This window comes from Plecotus auritus (assembly GCF_963455305.1).
Source record: "Plecotus auritus genome assembly, chromosome: 4".
In the NCBI taxonomy this organism is placed as follows: Eukaryota; Metazoa; Chordata; class Mammalia; order Chiroptera; family Vespertilionidae; genus Plecotus; species Plecotus auritus.
The window spans coordinates 76,959,289-76,979,914 of record NC_137775.1 but is presented as its reverse complement, the minus strand read 5'-3'; the positions used below and the strand labels follow the sequence as shown (position 1 = coordinate 76,979,914).

The following is a 20,626-nucleotide window of genomic DNA, read 5'->3' as shown; positions in this document are numbered from 1 at the left end:
ATGATGTGGTACATTTACACAATGGAATACTACACAGCCATAAAAAAGAAGAAAATCTTACCTTTTGCTACAGCATGGATAGACCCAGGGATTAATATGCTAAGTGAAATAAGTGAGTCAGAGATAGACAAATACCATTTGATATCACTTATATGTGGAATCTAATGAACACAATAAACAAACAACAAAATAGAACCAGAGGCATAGATACATAGAACAAACTGACTGCTGTCAGAGGAGAAGCGGGTGGGGGGACTGGATGAAAGAAAGTGAGGGATTAGCCAAAAAATATATGTTAATAGCCCATAGACAAAGACAACAATATGGTGATGGCCAGAGGGAAGGGGCAGCGGGGGCTGGGTAGAGGTTGGCAAAGGGGTTGGGAACATCTGTAATAGTGTCAGCAATGAAAACAAAGTTAAAAATAAGTAAATAAAATTAACTCTTTTCAATAAATAAATAATTTTTTAAAATATGCAGTAATAGCATTCTTACAACAAAATTATTATCCTCTGGTAATATTTATTATATTTATCTCTAAACAGAATTAGAAACCCAAATATCCCAAATGGAATACCAAATGGAAATATGCAAAGGTGGTATGTTCTGTTTTATTCAAATCTAGTTTGTATCACTCATCAATGACATTGTAATTAAATATAGATGTCTAGCTGGATCAAATCTTAGACACTCAATTCTTCTTTTATTATCTAATGTGGAAAGCAATATGCTATTGTGAAAAAAAAACTATGGGCTTTAAAGTCAGGTAGGGTTTGCTATGCCGGGCTACTTATCTACTTATGTGGCTCCACAGTCTTCCTCAGCCTCAATCTCCTCATGGATATAAGCATCACACATCCTTCCTAGTCTTGTTGTGAGGATAACAAATGGTAATGTCTATAAGCCACCCACTGGAATGCCTAGCAGGTGTTAGTTCTAAACAAATGTTGCCGTTCTTTCCCTAAAGAACAATCTACAGGTAAAAGGTATACAAAGAGAGTAGAAGTAAGCTGTTAGCATTTTAATTTTTCTATTAAAAACATAGTAAAATGAACATTGCCCACAGAATTGGCTATTAATGGCAAATGGGAATTGCTATTGTCATATATATCACTTATGTGAATGGTCTGAATCCCCAAATAGGTTTACCATAGTATTTCTACCATTATGAAGGGGCTTTCATTAGTATTTGTGCATATTAACTTGACAACATCTGCATAAAACACTTGGAAACAACTAGCATCAAATCCTTATAGAGGTAGATGTTTATGGAATGCTATGCTTTTTCTCTTGTGGACTATTTCATTATTTTATTTTTAATATGTATTTTCTGATCCTATCTAATGAAAGAGTAATATGCAAGTTGACTGTACCTCCACTACACCCATAAGCCACGCCCAACAGCCAATCAGGAGTGAGTATGCAAATTAAGCCAACCAAGATGGCTGTGGCCACAGAGCAAACAGGAGGCTTGGGTTTCCCTGGCAATGGAGGAAGCCAAGCTTCCTGCATGCCATGGCCAGCACAGGCCTCCGCTCCAGGCTACAAAGTTTCAATTATAGAAGATAAATAAATCCCAGATACCAGGGCCTCCACTTGGGTCACTTGGGGGTGTGGCCAGCCTGCAAACCACCACAGGCCCCTTGCCCAGGCCACCCCATGCCCCAAGAGAATCCCCACCCTGATCTAGGACACCCTTCAGGGCAAACCAGCTGGCCCCCACCCGTGCACCAGGCCTCTATCCTATCTAATAAAAGAGTAATATGCAAATTGACCATCACTCCAACATACAAGATGGCTGCCCCCATGTGGTCAAAGATGGCTGCCTCCATGTGGACACAAGATGGCCACCACAAGATGGCCAGCAGGGGAGGGCAGTTGTGGATGATCAGGCCAGCAGGGGAGGGCAGTTGGGAGGGACCAGGCCTATAAGGGAGGGCAGTTGGGGGCGATCAAGCCTGCAGGGGACAGCAGTTAGGGGTGACCAGGCTGGCAGAGGAGGGCAGTTAGGGGTGATCAGGCCTGCAGGGGTGGGCAGTTAGGGGTGACCAGGCCTGTAGGGGAGGGCAGTTACGGGTGACCAGGCCTGCAGGGGAGGGCAGTTGGGTGGGACCCAGGCCTGCAGGGGAGAGCAGTTGGGGGAAAACAGGCTGGCAGGGGAGCAGTTAGGCATCAATCAGGCAGGCAGGGGGTGATCAGGAAGGCAGGCAGGTGAGCACTTGGGAGCCAGCAGTCCTGGATTGTGAGAGGAATGTCCGACTGCCCGTTTAGGCCCAATCCTACCAGTATCGGGCCTAAACGGGCAGTTGGACATCCCTCAAGAGGTCCCAGATTGGAGAGGGTGCAGGCTGGGCTGAGGGACATGCCCCCATGCACGAATTTCGTGCACTGGGCCTCTCGTTTATTATAAAACAAAATACTCATCTTAGAAGCTTCACATCATATAGAGTTCAAATTTAAAACCTCTGGTGCCTATAAAGCTATTTTTTGGATGCTTTCTTTCACTTTCTAAATATAAAGAGACCTCATCACACTAACTGTAGAAGACCTTGGTAATTATGGGAAGATAGTGAGCTAAATTAAGTTCCTTTCCCTTGTTTACCAACTCTAACGTACCAGCAGATTTTAAGCAAAATAAAGGCTGAGATCATCAGAAACTTAAGTGCACATTAGGCCTTGAGTTCACTGAGACTCAGGTAAGAAAATTGACTGGTATACGCCTTTATTGCCTATGAGCTGAGTGAGTACCTGAAAACCAGCATCATAAAACCCCAGAGTGGCAATGGTAGAGTGGATATTTGGGAAAGAGTTTGACTTGCAAAGATCTATACTTCATCCAAGTGGAAAGTTACCGTAGACCCACTTGAGTATGCCTATTTTTCCAAGCCAGCAAGAGGCTAAGAAGTATCAGAATGGGTAAGCCCTTAAGTCTGGAAAGATAAAAGGAGACTGAAGAACAGGAAGACAATTTTCAGGTTCTTAACAAGTTTTTGGTGGTCTGCTTAGTTCTATATTCTTGGTGTATGTGGGGAAGATTGCTTTACTTTCTAACTTTAGAGGACTGGTGTCACTGAAGGTACATAAAAATACAGAACTAGCCTTGGCCAGCATGGCTCAGTGGTCGAGTATCGACCTATGAACCAGGAGACCACGGTTCGATTCCTGGTCAGCACACATGCCCAAGTTGTAGTCTCAATCCCCAGTGTGGGGCAAGCAGGAGGCAGCCAATCAATTATTCTCTCTCATTATTGATGTTTCTATCTCTCCCTCTCCCTTCCTCTCTGAAATCAATAAAAATATTTTTTAAAAAGACCTAAATTGAGATAAAAACAAAATAGGGGTGAGGGGGATGGAGGGGGGGAAAGAAAAAAGAGAGCAAGAGCACCTGCCCAAGGAAATAAAACTGCTGGAGAGGAGATAAATAAACCTGAATACAAAAACAGAAGAGATAACTAAGATACAGTTTTAGTACTTTCTGAAGAAACAAACAAAAAACAAAAAAGTAAGCACAATATCTACATAATTTTGATCTAAGTAATTTAAGGGAATGGAATAGAACATCATCACCCTAAATACTGAATTTGGGGTTGTGACTTAGAAGACCTTGAAAAAGATATCTATCTCTAGAAAACATAAGCAAAATGACAAGAAGATGAACATATTAGAAAAACACAACCAGATAAAAGATCTAAGAGACTTGCTATAAGTAATAGGAATTACAAAAAGGGAAAATATGGAGAAAAGAAAAATATACAAATCATAGGGAGGGCATTTCCTTGAAATAAAGATCTAATGCCACCAATTGAAAGAGCTCATGATTTTCAGGCTGGGCTGATGAGAAGAGTGCCACACCTGAGCAGATCCTGGTAAAATTCCTGAACTTGAAGGACAGGTAAAATAATCTCACAAGCTCTCAGAGGGGAAGAACAAGTTTGGTAGGCAGGACACAGCTCACCTGTAACACTGGGAGCAGGCAGGTGGTAGAATAGCATCAAGAGACTACTGAGAGAAAGGACTGCATTGTGAGAACCCTAAGTTCCCTCAGCTTTCCGAAAGAAAGGAACTGAGTTATTTGAGGATTGGCCATGATTCTGCTGGTCCATCCTCATCTCATCAAAAGAAAATACTTGAAATAAGACTCAAACAAACCAGATTATTACATGACCAGTTTTACAGCCCACTTTTCTTTAATTCCATATCACCTCCTACCCCATCTGCCAAGACTATTCACAAAGCTTTGGAAGCATTAGAAGCCAGAGGGTAGAGAGTAGAAGGAGGTAAACAAGGAATCCATGCCTCCTTCCCTCCTGCCACTCCCCCGCGCCCCCCCGCCACCGCCCCCACTGTAAATTTGGGGAAGAGTGGAGCTTTGAATTGAATGGAATTTGAAATCGAAATCATAAACTGGAACTAAGTGGGCTTAAAACTTGAACTGCATAAATTAACACTCTTCTTATAGGAGAACAAGTGGAAAACTCTGATTTTCTCAAGCTGTTGGTAATAAAAATGAAAGAATGACAGTGGTTACAGAAAAATATAAACTAATTCCTATGTGTACTATATTTAGTACAGACCATCCAGTGAGCCATTTCCACTTCTATTTTAAGGAAGTGGTGTATATGCATCCTTATATATACTATGTAGAGAGGCTGGGTGGAACAGACAGATAAAACAAACAAACAAAAAAAACAAACACAACACACACACAGAGATTAGAGATCAGGAAGAAGATATAGTTCTTGGAGGAAGAGAGATATGCAAGTTCCGTAGACTTCTAGTTTGAATACTATCTGGAAGAATCAATACACTGGCCATGGTAGCTTGCTGAAAGAAACTTCAGAGACATGAAATGAGATCAGTGAATCAGGCAGGACAATTCAAAATAAGCTTATGCTGTATCTTAATCAAAATTAGCTGATTAAAAGTAAGAACTAATTGCTAGAACTGAAGTTGAAGACACATTTCAGGAATATTTAGTTTTGCAAAAATAATGTTTTAAAATATGCTATTCTAAGATTTTCCTGTTGCATTAAAAACATTCAATATAAAATAAACTCTTTGTGGGACATCAACTGCCCCCAAGAAACTAATCAAAACTCTCTTCCCCCACAACTCCCTCTCTTTATCACTCTCTGTCTCATTGAATTACTTACCTTTGTCTGGTTGGTGGTGGTCTTTGTCAACAATTGATTTTTCCTGACTAGAAAATAACATTTTTTTGTTTAAACAGTATTGCTTGGTCTGTCATCATTATTGCCCATATTATCCAGTTTGATCTACCATCCCAATTCTCTCTCAAATGTTTCTGCATATATTTATCTGGCTCTTAAATTCTATAAGGGCAGTGGCTGATGTAACACAAATGTCTAGAACCATGACTGACATATAATTTGATGCTTAGAAATATTTGTTGAATGTAAATGAAGTTTTCACCTTGCATTAATTACTGCCATTTATTTTCTTTCTTTTTTTAAAAAAAATATATTTTATTGGTTTTTTACAGAGAGGAAGGGAGAGGGATAGAGAGTTAGAAACATCGATGAGAGAGAAACATCAATCAGCTGCCTCCTGCACACTCCCTACTGGGGATGTGCCTGCAACCAAGGTACATGCCCTTGACCGGAATTGAACCTGGGACCTTTCAGTCCGCAGGCCGATGCTCTATCCACCGAGCCAAACCAGTTAGGGTGCCATTTATTTTCTTTATTTACTCAGTTAAAAATTATTTACTTTATTGAACAATTCTGATTATTCAGCTACTTTTTTTGGTCTTGATTTCTTTTTGTACCACATTCTTCAATAACTATGAGTCTTTTTTAGTTGATTCCATCTAGGCAAATATCAACAGGTCAGTGTTCACATGTTTATAATATAAAACTGCAGGATTAGCAATTAGTAAATAGTTTGAATATTATATAAAATTTCTATATGATCCTCTAAGATTTCCCTTACACTAAAAGCTGATAAAGTTAAGAGGTGAGATTCTCGCCTTGGAGATTAAACCTGTATTCTTAGGAAGTGCAGATCTTTAACAACAGATAACTTTTTATGAATGCTGCTAAGCCTTCATGCTAACAACATATGGAATTACAAAAGCAGCGTATTTTTTATTATAATGTCAATTAATGGTGAAGAAGTAACTCATCAAGATGAAATCCAAGTGCCTACAGGAGAACAATGCTGGCATCTAAAATGCACTAAGAACTCATGAAAAGAGTGGCCTCAGAGAATTTACAACATTGGCATCAAATGAGACCAGTGATAATTAGTAAGAATTTATTTTTAAGATACAAAGAGAATGCCTGGTCCTAGATTCATAGATTATTTGATTATCTGTACTGGTGAGGAGTCAGAAGATACTGGTATTAGAGTTTGTAGAAAATTCACACTTCTTTTATCTGTATTCCAGGTTATGTCAATCAATTAGCAATGCTAACGTGGTCTTGGGTTTTAATAATAATAATAAATTATATTATCATGTAATTAATTATATGATAATTATTAGTTCTGTTCTAAGTACTAAGAAAAAATTTTTTTTCTAATTCAGAGGCTTATATTACTACTAGAATCCCAGTGCATGAAATTTGTGAACTCGTGGGGCCGGGGGGAGTCCCTCAGCCTGGCCTGCCCCCCTCTCGCAGTCCAGAAGCCGACAGTCGGACATCCATAGCGCTGCTACGGAGGCAGGAGAGGCTCCCGCCTCCGCCGCTGCGGTCACCTGCCTGTGAGCCCGGCTTCTGGCTGAGCGGCGCTCCCCCGTAGGAGCGCACTGACCACCAGGGGGCAGCTCCTGCATTGAGCGTCTGCCCCCTGGTGGTCAGTGTACGTCATAGCGACCGGTCGTTCCGCTGTTCATTCGATTTGCATATTAGCCTTTTATTATATAGGGTTACAAGCTACCAGGCTTAAAAAATGCTCAATATTAGATGATTATACATTTATCCAAATGTGATCAGAAAATAATCATAGTGTGTAGAAATACAGTAGACATTTTCAGAGCAAGCAATAATTACATAAATATATGTGGTTTGTGCTTAGTGCTATTACCTACCACACTATTAAAATATGGTTAATTATGGGAAAGAAAAGGAAATTAATTGGTTTTGATAATAACAATCTGAGAAAACTCTTGACAGCTGTTTTACAATAACCACAACAATAAAGGAACAATATGCAGGTCAGAGATCCTGTCTTCCTCTCTGCACTGAACTTTATTTTGTTATTGTTACTGATCATTCTTTTGCCTGTAGGATGTTGTTACTGTACATGCTGAACTCCTGCCAGCAGCCAGCCAAAATGCATCTGCCCTTCCCCACCTTGTGGGTCTTACCATTTACCAATGTCGCTTTTGCTGGCTGGTGGTTTTGATTTAATAAACTGTTTTCCCTACATATTCACCAAATAGTCAATTCTTATCAAATTATAGTATAAGTTTCAGAGATACATTCTTACACTTGTAATCTTCCAAAACTTTGCAAAAATTTTTTCAGTACATGAGAGTCTAGTTTTTTCTTCCACCTCCCAGACTTAAAATATCCTGCTTCTCTTTTCTAATTTCCTTATATCTGCTTACTTTTTTGTGTGATTTCTACTAGCAATAAGTGTCATTTTCCCATTTCGGAGCTAGGATTACAATCTTTGAAGAATAGATGGCAAGAATATACTCTATTTGTTTTTACCATAAAGAGGAAAAGGGTTTTACTTTTCCTCCATAGTCACATTCTTGGTAGGTTTTCTATATAGGTTTCCAATATCTCAAACGTGAAATGATACAATAACCCTAATAGCCCCATTTCAGGAATCATGGCTCTCACCAAGAAACAAATCCAATCTAATTCAGGAAGAAAATAAACAACCAGGTCTGATGCTTTTATTTTCTGTTGAATTTACTTAAAGTCTTATTATATGTGAAAGTGATGAGACTAACAAAAAGATACATATATACCACAAACACAGATATAAACTTTATACACACACACACACACACACACATACACAGATATACAATATCCTATCTAATAAAAGAGCAATATGCAAATTGACCATCACTCCAACACACAAGCTGGCTGCCCCCATGTGGTCAAAGATGACTGCCCCCATGTGGACACAAGATGGCCACCACAAGATGGCCAGCAGAGGAGGGCAGTTGGGAGGGACCAGGCCTGCAAGGGAGGGCAATTGTGGGTGATCAGGCCAGCAAGGGAGGTCATTTGGGAGGGACCAGGCCTGCAAGGGAGGGCAGTTGGGGGTGACCAAGCCTGTAGGGGAGGGCAGTTAGGGGTGACCAGGCCAGCAGAGGAGAGAAGTTGGGGGCGACTGGGCCTGCAGGGAAGGACAGTTGGGGGGGACCCAGGCCTGCAGGGGAGGGTAGTTAGGGGTGACCAGGCCTGCAGGGGAGGGCAGTTAGGGGCAAACAGGCTGGCAGGGGAGCAGTTAGGCATCAATCAGGCTGGCAGGGGAGTGGTTAGGGGGTGATGAGGCTGGCAGGCAGAAGTAGTTAGGGGCAATCAGGAAGGCAGGCAGGTGAGCAGTTGGGAGCCAGCAGTCCTGGATCATGAGAAGGATGTCCGACTGCCTGTTTAGGACCGATCCTACTGGGAATGGGCCTAAACAGGCAGTTGGACATCCCTTGAGGGATCCCAGATTGAAGAGGGTTCAGGCTGGGCTGAGGGACACACCCCACCCGTGCACGAATTTCGTGCACTGGGCCTCTAGTGCAGGGGTCCTCAAACTATGGCCCACGGGCCACATGCAGCCTGCCGAGGACATTTATCTGGTCCAAGGGTGCCGCCGCCTGTCCTGCTTAGCAGCCGACTCGTCCCGGGCCCGCAGTACGCATAGGAATTTGTTCATAGTTTTTTTTTTAAACTATAGTCCAGCCCTCCAACAGTCTGAGGGACAGTGAACTGGCCCCCTGTTTAAAAAGTTGAGGACCCCTGCTCTAATTATATATATAATTTGAGTATATTTATATACATAATGTATTTATATATTCATGCCATACTAGGTGTTATTATAGAAGGCACAAAAAATACTTCATGGTATGTTTCCTTTCTGGCATTTAGAAGAAACTAAACATGGGGAGTTATGAATAGCCCTTTGGATATATATGCCTTTTATTTAAATGACTAGAGGCCCGGTGCATGAAATTCGTGCAGTGGGGGGTGGTCCCTCAGCCCAGCCTGTACCCTCTCCAATCTGGGACCCCTCGAGGGATGTCCAACTGCCATTTAGGCCTGATCCTATCTAAACAGGCAGTCAGATAGCCCTCTCACAATCCAGGACTGCTGGTTCCCAACTGCTCGCCTGCCTGCCTTCCTGATTGCCCCTAACTACTTCTGCCTGACAGCTTGATCACCCCCTAACTACTCCCCTGCCAGCCTGATTGATGCCTAACTGCTCCCCTGCCAGCCTGTTTGCCCCTAACTGCCCTCCCCTGCAGGCCTGGGTCCCCCCCAACTGCCCTTCCCTGTAGGCCTGGTCACCCCCAACTTCCCTCCTCTGCTGGCCTGGACACCCCTAACTGCCCTTCCCTGCAGGCTTGATCACCCACAACTGTCCTCCCTTGCAGGCCTGGTCCCTCCCAACTGCCCTCCCCTGCTGACCATCTTGTGTCCACATGGAGGCAGCCATCTTGTCTGTTGGAGTGATGGTCAATCTGCATATTACTCTTTTATTAGATAGGATAGAGGTCTGGTGCACAGGTGGGGGCCAGCTGGTTTGCCCTGAGGGGTGTCCAAGATCAGGGTGGGGGTTCCCTTGGGGCATGGGGTGGCCTGGGCAAGGGGCCTGTGGTGCTTTGCAGGCTGGCCACGCCCCCCGGCGACCCAAGCTGAGGCCCTGGTATCTGGGATTTATTTATCTTCTACAATTGAAACTTTGTAGCCTGGAGCGGAGCCAAGCCTTCTGCTCCCTCCATGGCAGCAGCCATTTCTGTTGGGATTTATTTATCTTCTCTCATTGAAACTTTGTAGCCTTAAGTGGAGGCCTGGGCTGGCAAGGGCCGGCGGAAAGCTTGGCTTCCTCCATTGCCAGGGAAACCCAAGCCTCCCTCCTGCTCTCTGTGGCTGTAGCCATCTTGGTTGGGTTTATTTGCATATTCACTCCTGATTGGCATGTGGGTGTGGCTTGTGGGCGTGGCTTGTGGGTGTAGCCAAGGTATGGTCAATTTGCATATTACTCTTTTATTAGATAGGATACAAACCTCTAAGGATGATCATTAGAGGCTTAACCCAGGCATAACAAACATTTGTCAAGTTCAGTTAAATCATGATATAGTGTTGTTTAGCATACTGCATTTGGAAAGATTTGAGGCCATGACACGTCTTGGTAAAAATGAATGTTGTGATTTCTCAATTCTGTCAATAACTAACATCTTCAGGAGGTAACAAAGTAATCTATTCATTATCTAATTTCCTGCTAAATGGAATCCCTCCTAATATTTTTTATGAAAAGATATATAAACTCATATTCAATGAGCAGGATTTTGCTGAATGCTTCAATCAAGTATTATGTTTCAATCATTATTGAATTATTGAGTTAATTATTAAGCATTAGTAAAACTTGCTAATTCAATTTAATTGAAGGTGAGAGTCAGCCAACTTAGGAAAATGGAATACAGTGTCATTATATTAAATTAATCTGCTAACTAGGGTTGGAAAAAGAGTAGTTGTATTCAGGGACAGCAAGGGTCCCATTCACAAACTACCGGGTAGATGTTGCCCTGTAGCACTGTTCAAGGCACAACCTGCACAACCACAGCCCTAGTGCCCGTATATAAAAAAAGGAGTACTACAGAATATAATAATGAACTTGTTTACCCCTTTACAGCTTGCAAAGGGAAGATAAAGGTATTAACATTATTAAAACATATAGTAAAGGTTTCATTTCCCTTTTGTCATTGTCAAGTAATTTATTTAACGCACGTAATCTGTAAGCCAAATTGGCAAATGTATGGAAGACTTTAATATAGCATCTGTTCAAAGCACTCACGATTTAACATTAGTGAGGTTCAATTTATTGATGTTTTATTGACCTACCACTCTACTTGTTTTGATAAACGGTAGTGCCTCAATGGAGATCAGCAAGCAGATAATTTCCCTGGGCAATAATATTTTTTTTCTTTAACAATTCATTTAAAGTACTGAAAGTAGGTTGTTTTTCAACATCTTGTGGCATTCAGACAGTTCATGGACAGTTGTACATTCTAAAGTCAGCAGTCTTAGAAGATTACAGCCCCTGGACAGTGGGCAAACAGTGTACACACTTGGTAACATACAGGAAGGGTGGGGAGGTAAAAATTCTAACATGGAAGGACACTCTGTTTTGTAGAGGAGGTAGATATCAGTGGAACTCCGGGGTCCTCTTCTATATTAGCCTTCTATGTTGTCTAGCATGACTTCCTGGCTATACTTCTTCACCTCTGATGCTTATGTTAATGTCCAAATGTGTTAGCATTTCTGTGGACTTGTATATCAAATGTCAAAGGAAACCTGGATCACCAAGTGATTTCATACAATAAACAAAGAAACAGCAGTTCACTCTCCCCCTTGCAGTTGTGATGGTTGAAGTAGACAGATGCCTTCCTTTGCTTGGTGTTGAGGCAGGAAAGGCAAATGGGGAAAACCCACGAAGCTGGAGAACCTTCAGTGATTGTAAAATTTGCTCATATAACGTGGAGAGATGTCAGAATGGTTATTTATTTTTAAAAGCTTCATTCAATCATTTATTCACTCATAAAAAATATTTATTAAGTGCTTCTTATGTCCCCGGCATGGTTCAAAATGGGGGAATAAAGTGGTGAAACTAAACAATAATCCTTGCCCTCATGACATGTATATTTTAGCAAGAAAACCAAGAATTAACGAACGAGTTACCTATAGATTAACAAACTATAGGTAATCTGATGGTGATAAGAGCTCTGAGGAAATACATAGTGAAGAGGACTAGGGCCTAATGAGACAATGAATGGCAATGTGAAATCAGACAGCAATGATATTGTGAAACAGAATAGAATTGTACACATATAATAGTACTAGAGGCCCGGTGCACAAAATTCGTGCACGGGGGGGGGGCCCTCAGCCCAGCCTGCACCCTTTCCAATCTGGGACCCCTCAAGGGATGTCTGACTGCCCATTTAGGCCCGATCCTATCTAAATGGGCAGTCGGACATCCCTCTCACAATCCAGTACTGCTGGCTCCCTACTGCTCACCTGCCTGCCTTTTTGATTGCCCCTAACCGCTTCTGCCTGCCAGCCTCATCACCCCCTAACCACTCCCCTGACGGCCTGATTGATGCCTAACTGCTCCCCTGCCAGCACGTTTGCCCCTAACTGCCCTCCCCTGCAGGCCTGGTCACCCCTAACTACCCTCCCCTACAGGCCTGGTCCCCCCAAATGCTCTCCCCTGCAGGCCTGGGTCCCCCCCAACTGCCCTTCCCTGCAGGCCCGGTCACCCCCAACTTTCCTCCTCTGCTGACCTGGTCACCCCTAACTGCCCTTCCCTGCAGGCTTGCTCACCCCCAACTGCCCTCCCTTGCAGGCCTGGTCCCTCCCAACTGCCCTCTACTGCTGGCCATCTTGTGGTGGCCATCTTGTGTCCACATGGGGGCAGCCATCTTTGACCACTTGGGGACAGCCAACTTGTGTGTTGGAGTGATGGTCAATTTGCATATTACTCTTTTATTAGATAGGATTGTGTGGTCAGGGAAGGATTTCCTGCAGAGCTAACAGCTGAGCCAAGGCCTGAATGACAAGGAGATAGCCGTGCCAATACACTGGCGAACAATCTTCACAGGCCCTTACTGACGAGGGAGCCTGGAGGATGGCATGAAAGGATGGCTGCAAGTCTGAAGCCCAGGAAGTGAGCAGTTGGATAGGTAGAGGTAAAATCCCAGAGATAGACAGGAACAGGTCAACCTGGCCAACATAAGATCTTAAGCCTTCATCTGGGTCTGTATCTATAGAGAGTACCTTGATTGTGGGGTATATTCCCCAAACCTGGCCCAGAGAGCTGTTTCCTCCCTCCATGGTACTCCCTCAGCCATTGCTTTAGTCAGACTATCAAACAAACACTGATTTGCCAGATATGATGCTAAATGATGGGAATCCAAGAGAGGCACTGCTAGCCCTGCCAAAATATATATTTCAGTGGAGAAGATATAATGGAATGATCACAAGCATCACGAGGTCTAAGAAGGAAAATGTATTAGTGATATTTATAATAAAATAGGGTTAATGTAGCCTACAGCCTAGGTCCAAGGTATATGTAGCAATGAATAGTATTTCATCTTATATATTTCACCCCAAAAAGTCATTCCTAGACTATCTACTGTAAAAATAAAATAGATTAAAAAAACATCCATTTACATAGTACTTTATAATTGTCTATGTCTTTCATATGCAGTACCCCATGTAATAGTCACAAAAGCTGTGACAGAGGTCAGTCAATTGTAATTATATTCTTTTTAAAGATGAATAAGCTGAAGCTCTGGGAATTTAAATGCCTTCTCCACAGTCATGAAATGAATTAGTAATGTAGGCAGTCCTAGCATTTTTCTGCACATTCAGTATCACCAGAAGTTTGGTCTGAGGTAAACATAGTAAAAATGTTTACCCAATAGTACTAGGCATTTTGTTCAGAGGAAAAATGAAGAGAGAACATATATAGCATCCTCATCCTTAAGAAATATAGGGTCTACTTAGGGAGGTGTTCAGATGACCACCAGATACTAATTTGTGTGGAAATTCAGTGTGCATGTAAATGTCAGGGAATAATTATTAGTGGTATAGCATTATTCAGAACCTTGTCCTGAGAGAAGTTTTTAAACTGGGCATATAAATTAATTAATTATGTTGTTAGATTTTGATACTTTCACATTCTGAAATGGTTCTTTTTTTTTCTTTTCCCATTCTTAAAATCACTGTCAATCAATGAATCTTATGCATCATTTCCTCTGAGTTTATCCATCAGCTTAGAAATCTACTGTGTTCTTTGTTACACAGATTAATTTTCGTCTCTCTCTCTCTCTTTCTCTCTGCCAAAGACTTCTGCCTAGGTACTCCAGAAAACCTTCCTCAGCATTCTTTTCTGTTTGTCTTATTCCCAGCTCTAAGTCTGATGCCAAGATTTCTGTTTGAATGACCTCTTCCTAGAATGCTAAATTGTTAACGTTTAGAAAAGCTTCATTCATTTAACCTTCCTCAATTTTTAAAAAAATCAATACAGAATTCTATTCAATATGCAGCCATGAATTTATTGCCTTACTAACCAAATATTCTCTACTGCTCTCACTTAGTGCAATGTGTTTATTTTTCCAAATTTTGCTTCATGTCAAAAAATGTCTGTTTCTATAAACACTGATTATTTTACATTACATTTTATAATGAGCCAGCACTTGGCATACCATCACATAAAAATGCATTTTATGTTTTCAAATAACATCATTGTCTTGTTACAAGTATGGCATATATAATCTTTTTGTTCCCACTACAAATGCAAATGCTTTAATAATTAAAAATTACCAATAATACATGTCAATTACCAATTTATTAAGACACAAAAGAAAAGTATACAACTTCAATTACGTTTTTGTGTTTATGTGTTCACTGTCTTACTCTTCATGGTTATATACTGATGCATAGCTGGTAAAGTACTGAAGACAAATACTGAAGTCGAACCATCATGAGGTAGCAACATGCCAGGTCCTATGCCAAGTGTTTTGGATAGTCTATAGTTCATATTAACTCTATGAATAATTAGTTTGCAATATGCATTTCCTTCTAAAAAGTCAGCAAAGCTCGGGGCAAATTTTTAAAAATAGAAACTGCTGAGAAACTTCTTTGTAAAAAATGAAAAACACTTACAGGAACCAGGAATTTTTTAATCTCTTCCAATGCATGACTCATACGTGAATAAGCTTCCCCAGGTGGAGCGAACACTTCAATTAACACATGAAGTTCATCACTCAAGTGGGCATATTTGGCTTCCCCACTCTTCCTTAGCTCTTCTTCCTGTGAAAGAAGTTATTTTTAGAAATACAAATCCACTCATTTTGCATTGATTTAACATTCATAGAGACTGACAAAAGGATATAATCTAAGCAAATTTCCCATAAGTAGAAACCCTTTGAGAAATAAAAATCAGGTACAAGCCATTTAAAGATTTTTAAAATCATTTTTGAGTGAATGATTAAAAAAAAAAAGCTGGCATACTTATCATCTACAACAGATTTTAATCAGCTAAATGAAAATGTTAAATCCCTGAGAAGATTTAGCAGAACTGCCATTAACTCTTCAGTGTGCACCTCCACATTCTGGAAGAAAAGGATTGTTTTCACATTTGACAAGTAAGATTTTATAAATAATACACCAAAGATTATCACTATTCTTTAAGAGAACCAGAACTTTTTTAGTAACATTTAAGTGGTAAAAGGTTATTTGTTTGCTATTAAAGTATGCAAAACCAACGGTTATCTCCCCAACAAGTTCCACTGACCCAGATTATCATTGAGCTTCACAGCCATGACTTCTGTAAAAATTTGTTGCCTCATTTTGTTCAATAGGAGTATGTTAAAGAGATGATGGATAAGCATTACGTTGGCATTGATTACGCATGAGCTACATATCCTCAGCTGAACTAACAAAGCATTACTATTGGACCAGATTTTTCACAGTCCTGTACCCAAGTGATTAGTGAAGCCTGATTGGCTCTTCAACCCAGGTGAAGAGCCAATCAGCATCTGATCCATATACTTTGCTAGTGTGTGCTACGTATTTTACACATATCATCTCTAATATCACAATAATCTTGCACATTACTCACAGATTTCAGATTAGGAAACTCAGTTTAAAAGACTCAGTAGCTTCAGCAAATTCAGGATTCGAACCCAGCTCATTTTGCAATCAGAGTTGCATTTTTCTTTTAGGGATTCATAAAAGCAAAATTTGGTTAAATAATTAACACAAATAATATTGATTATATTTTATCTTTCTTGACACCCCTCCCCAATTATCTAACAGTTGTTTCATTAAATTTCAAAGGATAAAAAAAGCAATTTTTAGTTTTATATGAAAATTAAATTGAAAAAATTACCCGAGTAGACCTAAGTTGGATAAACAAAAGCTAATTGGCTATTGATTTTAGATAAGTTAACTGTAGGGCCCAGGTTAATGTGTGTATCTGATTAGAAATGCCCATCATGTTGACACAAGGAAGATCCATGACTGAGATGGGGAGAAGAGGCAGCCTGCTTTCTTGCTCATTTCTCACCTACTCAAACGTTAGGGATATCAACAACTTTTAGTCTGGTAATCCACACTCCACTCCACTAGCAACTCTCTATATCTCACTAGGAGTTTTTATTTAAAAGAGTTTTTCTTAGCTCCAAATTCTCAGTTTGGGGAAGAAAAGCAGGGTTTGACTAAAGGAGTATGCACCATTGGGTGTAGGAAAAATTTCCTTCCTCTTTGGGTTCTGCTGGGAGGCAAGCTGCTTTTATCTCAGGTGTCAGCTTCATTTACACATAACTGCTGCGGTAGTTAAACCAGGGGTTGCCTGATTGTGACCCCTTCTCAATACTTTCCTAAGCTGATTTCAGCTGGTTATTAAGGGTTACTCACTAGCCTAGTTTTATAAGGCCTATGTACTGTGAGGTGTGGCTTTAAAATAAGAATCATAACACTGATTTCTTTACCTCATCAAAAAAGGCATTAAATGCCAGTCAGTGTGGCTCAGTGGTTGAACATCAACTTACGAACCAAGAGGTCAGGGCACATGCCTTGGTTTCTGGCTGGATCCCCAGTAGGGGGAATGCAGGAGGCAGCTATCAATGATTCTCTCTCATTATTGATGTTTCTATCTCTTTCTCCCTCTCCCTTCCTCTCTCTAAAATAAATGAAAACATATTTTAAAAAATTACTGGTTACTAAATATAAGAGATTCTAAACAAAGTCATTAGAAAATATCAAATCCAGTTTTATATATCCCCAACCAATCCCCAAGTTATGCCCTAAGGTAAAAATATAAGTAAAATATATCAGTTTTTATTAGTTATTTTACAGACTAACATGGCACTAAAGAGAGTGTAACTGGAACTGCATTCTTGCATTTAATTGGTAAGAATTTTAAAGGAAACCTTTTCTCCAGAAATATTATTTGTATGTTATCTTCTACAACAGACATATTCCTGACTTGTAAATAATTTGTCAATTAAAAAATTTTGCTCTTAATTCAAAATAGAATGTTTATTGAAGAAAACCTGAAAAAATATCCTTGAAAGTACAAATGTTTTTTAAAAAAATCAACAACCACACAATTCAAGATACACTTTTATCACTTTCAGGGTATTTTTTTCAAGTCTCCTTTTACTATAATAATAGTAATGAATTAGAAGTTATAATTTTGGTATTGCTTTTTAGGTCAAACATACAAAGTACTTAATTCTATCTGCATGACTACACTTTCTGTTAGATAAGATTATTTCCCTTCTTTTGCTAATGAGGAGACTGTGGTACAGAGAAAGAAACTTATCCAGAGTTACACAGAGTATGCATCATCGAGTTGCATTACCATCCAGGTAATCTGATATCCAAAGGTCAAACTGTTAATCACCATAGGTGTGTTGCTGGTACAGGTACACAAGTGCAAGTAAATTTTTTTATACATTCATATTTCCCCGGGGTATCTCTAGTTTCTGGAAGAACTCGGCCAGTGGTCTCTCAGCAGTTTCCTGGTATCCCGGCCCTATAGTTCTGTGCTCTCCAGGGCACCTACAGGAGATTACAGATTTTTACACAAAAGGCACATCTGCCATGAATGTCCTTTCCTCTCCCCCATAAGGGTCTGATTTAGTAGCTGTGTGCCCATCAGTGTGGGGTGAAACTATTATTTTCAACATTCTGACTAATTTCCTTTTTGAAGGGCTTACCTAAAAATGCTAGTGATCTCACATCACATTGTTTATTTCTAACTCTCTGTTTGCAACCATCAGTTCCAAACAAGGCATTCATCCAAAGTTGTTTTTTTTTTTTTTTGAAGCATGAGTTCAGATTAGTTTGCATAATTTCTTATGAATATTCATGTTGTATTCCTAAAACAAATGGGCCTCATGAAGGATCTTCTCTATTTCCTTGAATACTGGTGGCAGGATTGGTTAGGACCCTCCACACCCTGATTCTATTTTGGTGGATAGGGACTCAAGTCAGCTCATAAATGGGTATTCCACTTTAATTCAGATGATTCAAGACAAATTCCCAACCAGGACACAGAATCTGATGTACTCTGGTATCGAGTCCAGCCATTTGGTCCCTGATTTGCCAAATACCAATTGTAATGCAAAACTCAAAATTTCTTAAAATACCCTAAAAGATCCACTCTCAAAATCACTTATGGGTAACATAGACTTCAATGAAAATATCATAGGGCACAAAGCAAAGAGGTCACATTGATAATCTCATTAGGGACAACTAAAAAAAAAAAAAAAAATCTTTATTCTCTTGTCCCAAGCTCTTCCCTGCTTCATTACACAATTTTAATTTTTTTCTCTTCTATCTCTAATGCTCATATTACTCTCTCCTCCAGTCTGAAATTCCCTAGGGAATTGAAAATTATTTTCACCTCTATTAAACAGAGTAATTTAGTTATTGAATGCTAATTCCCAAGCTCACATGTCCAGGTCATTATGGAGCTCCATGAAATAAAGGGAACACCAGTAAATGACACCTGAGAAGTCACAGTATGGAAATGTACATGCATGTACGCAATCATACACATACACACTAAAGCACTTTTTACAGTGTGATTCTAGCAAAAGTAAATGTTTCTATTTTATCAAATTAAGAAAGATAGTCATGTGCTTTGGGCATTTTTTTAATAATATGTTATAAGTTGTTCATAATATGATGTAGACAATATATTCCTCCTTTGTGTTTTCTAGATTTTGTTTTTTTGTCCTTCCAGAATTTCCTGAAAGAAATCCCATCACCAACACTGTTAGTAGAGAGAACACCTGAATAACTGAGTTGATACCTTACTCATCATTTTTAAACACCTATGTGTTCATCTAGATATATACATAATATGTGATGTCATATACATTTTATGTTGTCTTTTCTTAAATATCTAAATATAAGAGAAGTAGTCTTTATTTATTTTTAGAATTTATCATATTTATTTTATACCTTTATTCATATTACAAACACGATGAAGGATCCCAAAATATGTCTCTAGCTTTAAGAGCTCCAGCAACAATTCTCCAAAAAAAAGGGGGGAATTGATTTAATAAATACCCGCACTAGCACCACAGCATTTTTTTTAATCAAGTGAGAGGCCTAGAAGTAGTCTTTAATCTATCCACTTAACTGACTCACCAGATTAACAAAATATCTATTCCCTCAAAAAATACATAAACTAATGTCCAAGATAATATGATGGTTTGAGCTTCTGCCACCTAAATTTTATAAACTGGGAATCATTTCTTCCAAAACTTATTTATACCTGTTGTAATTGTTATTGCATTTTTAAAAATAAAATTCCTATTTCAACGTTTTAAATTATCAAAATACTTCCAGACCAAAGACATATAGGTTAAGAGAAATTTTACTATATCATAAATTGCTTCTATAGTTAAATTAACCCCTTCACATCTCATAATACTTCATTCCTAGATCAAAGTATTGCAGCATCATTCTAATTTGTGATTTATCTTTATATATGTCTGTTTCATCATTTTCTGAATATACAAGTGTATCTGATAGGACACAGAAAAGATACTCAATAATTTCTTGTTGCAAGAGGGTGAATATTATGCTGCATTTTTTCATGTTATACAGCCATATCTTTACTCTTTTGTCATGCTAAGGTTTTCTTTAAATGCATAAACATTTATTGTCCTATGACCTTGGGATAGAGTGAATTATATTTACTAACATGATTTTCTTTTTAGCTTAGAAAAATGTGTCCAAATTATTAATTAATTCAATGTGTTTCCAATATGATTGATAATAATGTATAGATAACGTATATGCATATTCAGTGATAATCTCTATATATAAAAGTTTAAGTGACCATTCGACCATTCGACTGTTTAACCAGTAGCTATGACATGCACTGACCACCAGGGGGGCAGACGTTCAGACTGGTAGGTTAGCTTGCTGCTGGAGTCCAGACGATCAGGACTGGATGAGAGAGGCTGGACATGCCTTGGAGCCCTCCTGCGGTCCCTCCCCGGCCTCAATCATGCACTGGTGGGGTCCCTCGGCCTGGCCTGTTCCCTCTTGCAATTCAGGACTCCTAGGGGGATGTCAGAGAGCTGCAGGCCAGGCTGAGAGACCCCACTGGTGTATGAATCCATGCACCGAGCCTCTAGTGTATTTTATATCAAATAATTATACAAATTATAGTTTGCACTAATCATGTGTTTGTTCTATGATTATAAGGACAAACATAGTCTAGGTAAGTAAACAAAACCACAAAAGCTACTAACGCAAGAGTATTTTGGTGCTACTCATAAACAATTTAGAATAAGCAACCTGTATGACAATGGCCCTGCCTATCCTGTCCCTCTTATGTGTTCTTACCATTGGGTAATGGGATTGGCAGGTAATGAGATTGGCATGTACAGTTGTTA

The 20,626-nt window shown here is 39.7% G+C and overlaps 1 protein-coding gene across 2 annotated transcripts in view; it reads right to left on the bottom strand.

Moving 5' to 3' along the window:
• The window catches only part of KHDRBS2 (KH RNA binding domain containing, signal transduction associated 2), a 554,124-nt gene that overhangs the window by 271,553 nt on the left and 261,945 nt on the right, over positions 1–20,626 (bottom strand). For both annotated transcript variants that reach the window (XM_080667042.1, XM_080667043.1), the window contains exon 4: positions 14,865–15,011. In XM_080667042.1, coding sequence (XP_080523168.1) covers positions 14,865–15,011 — 147 coding nt within the window. The remainder of the gene's footprint in view (positions 1–14,864; positions 15,012–20,626) is intronic.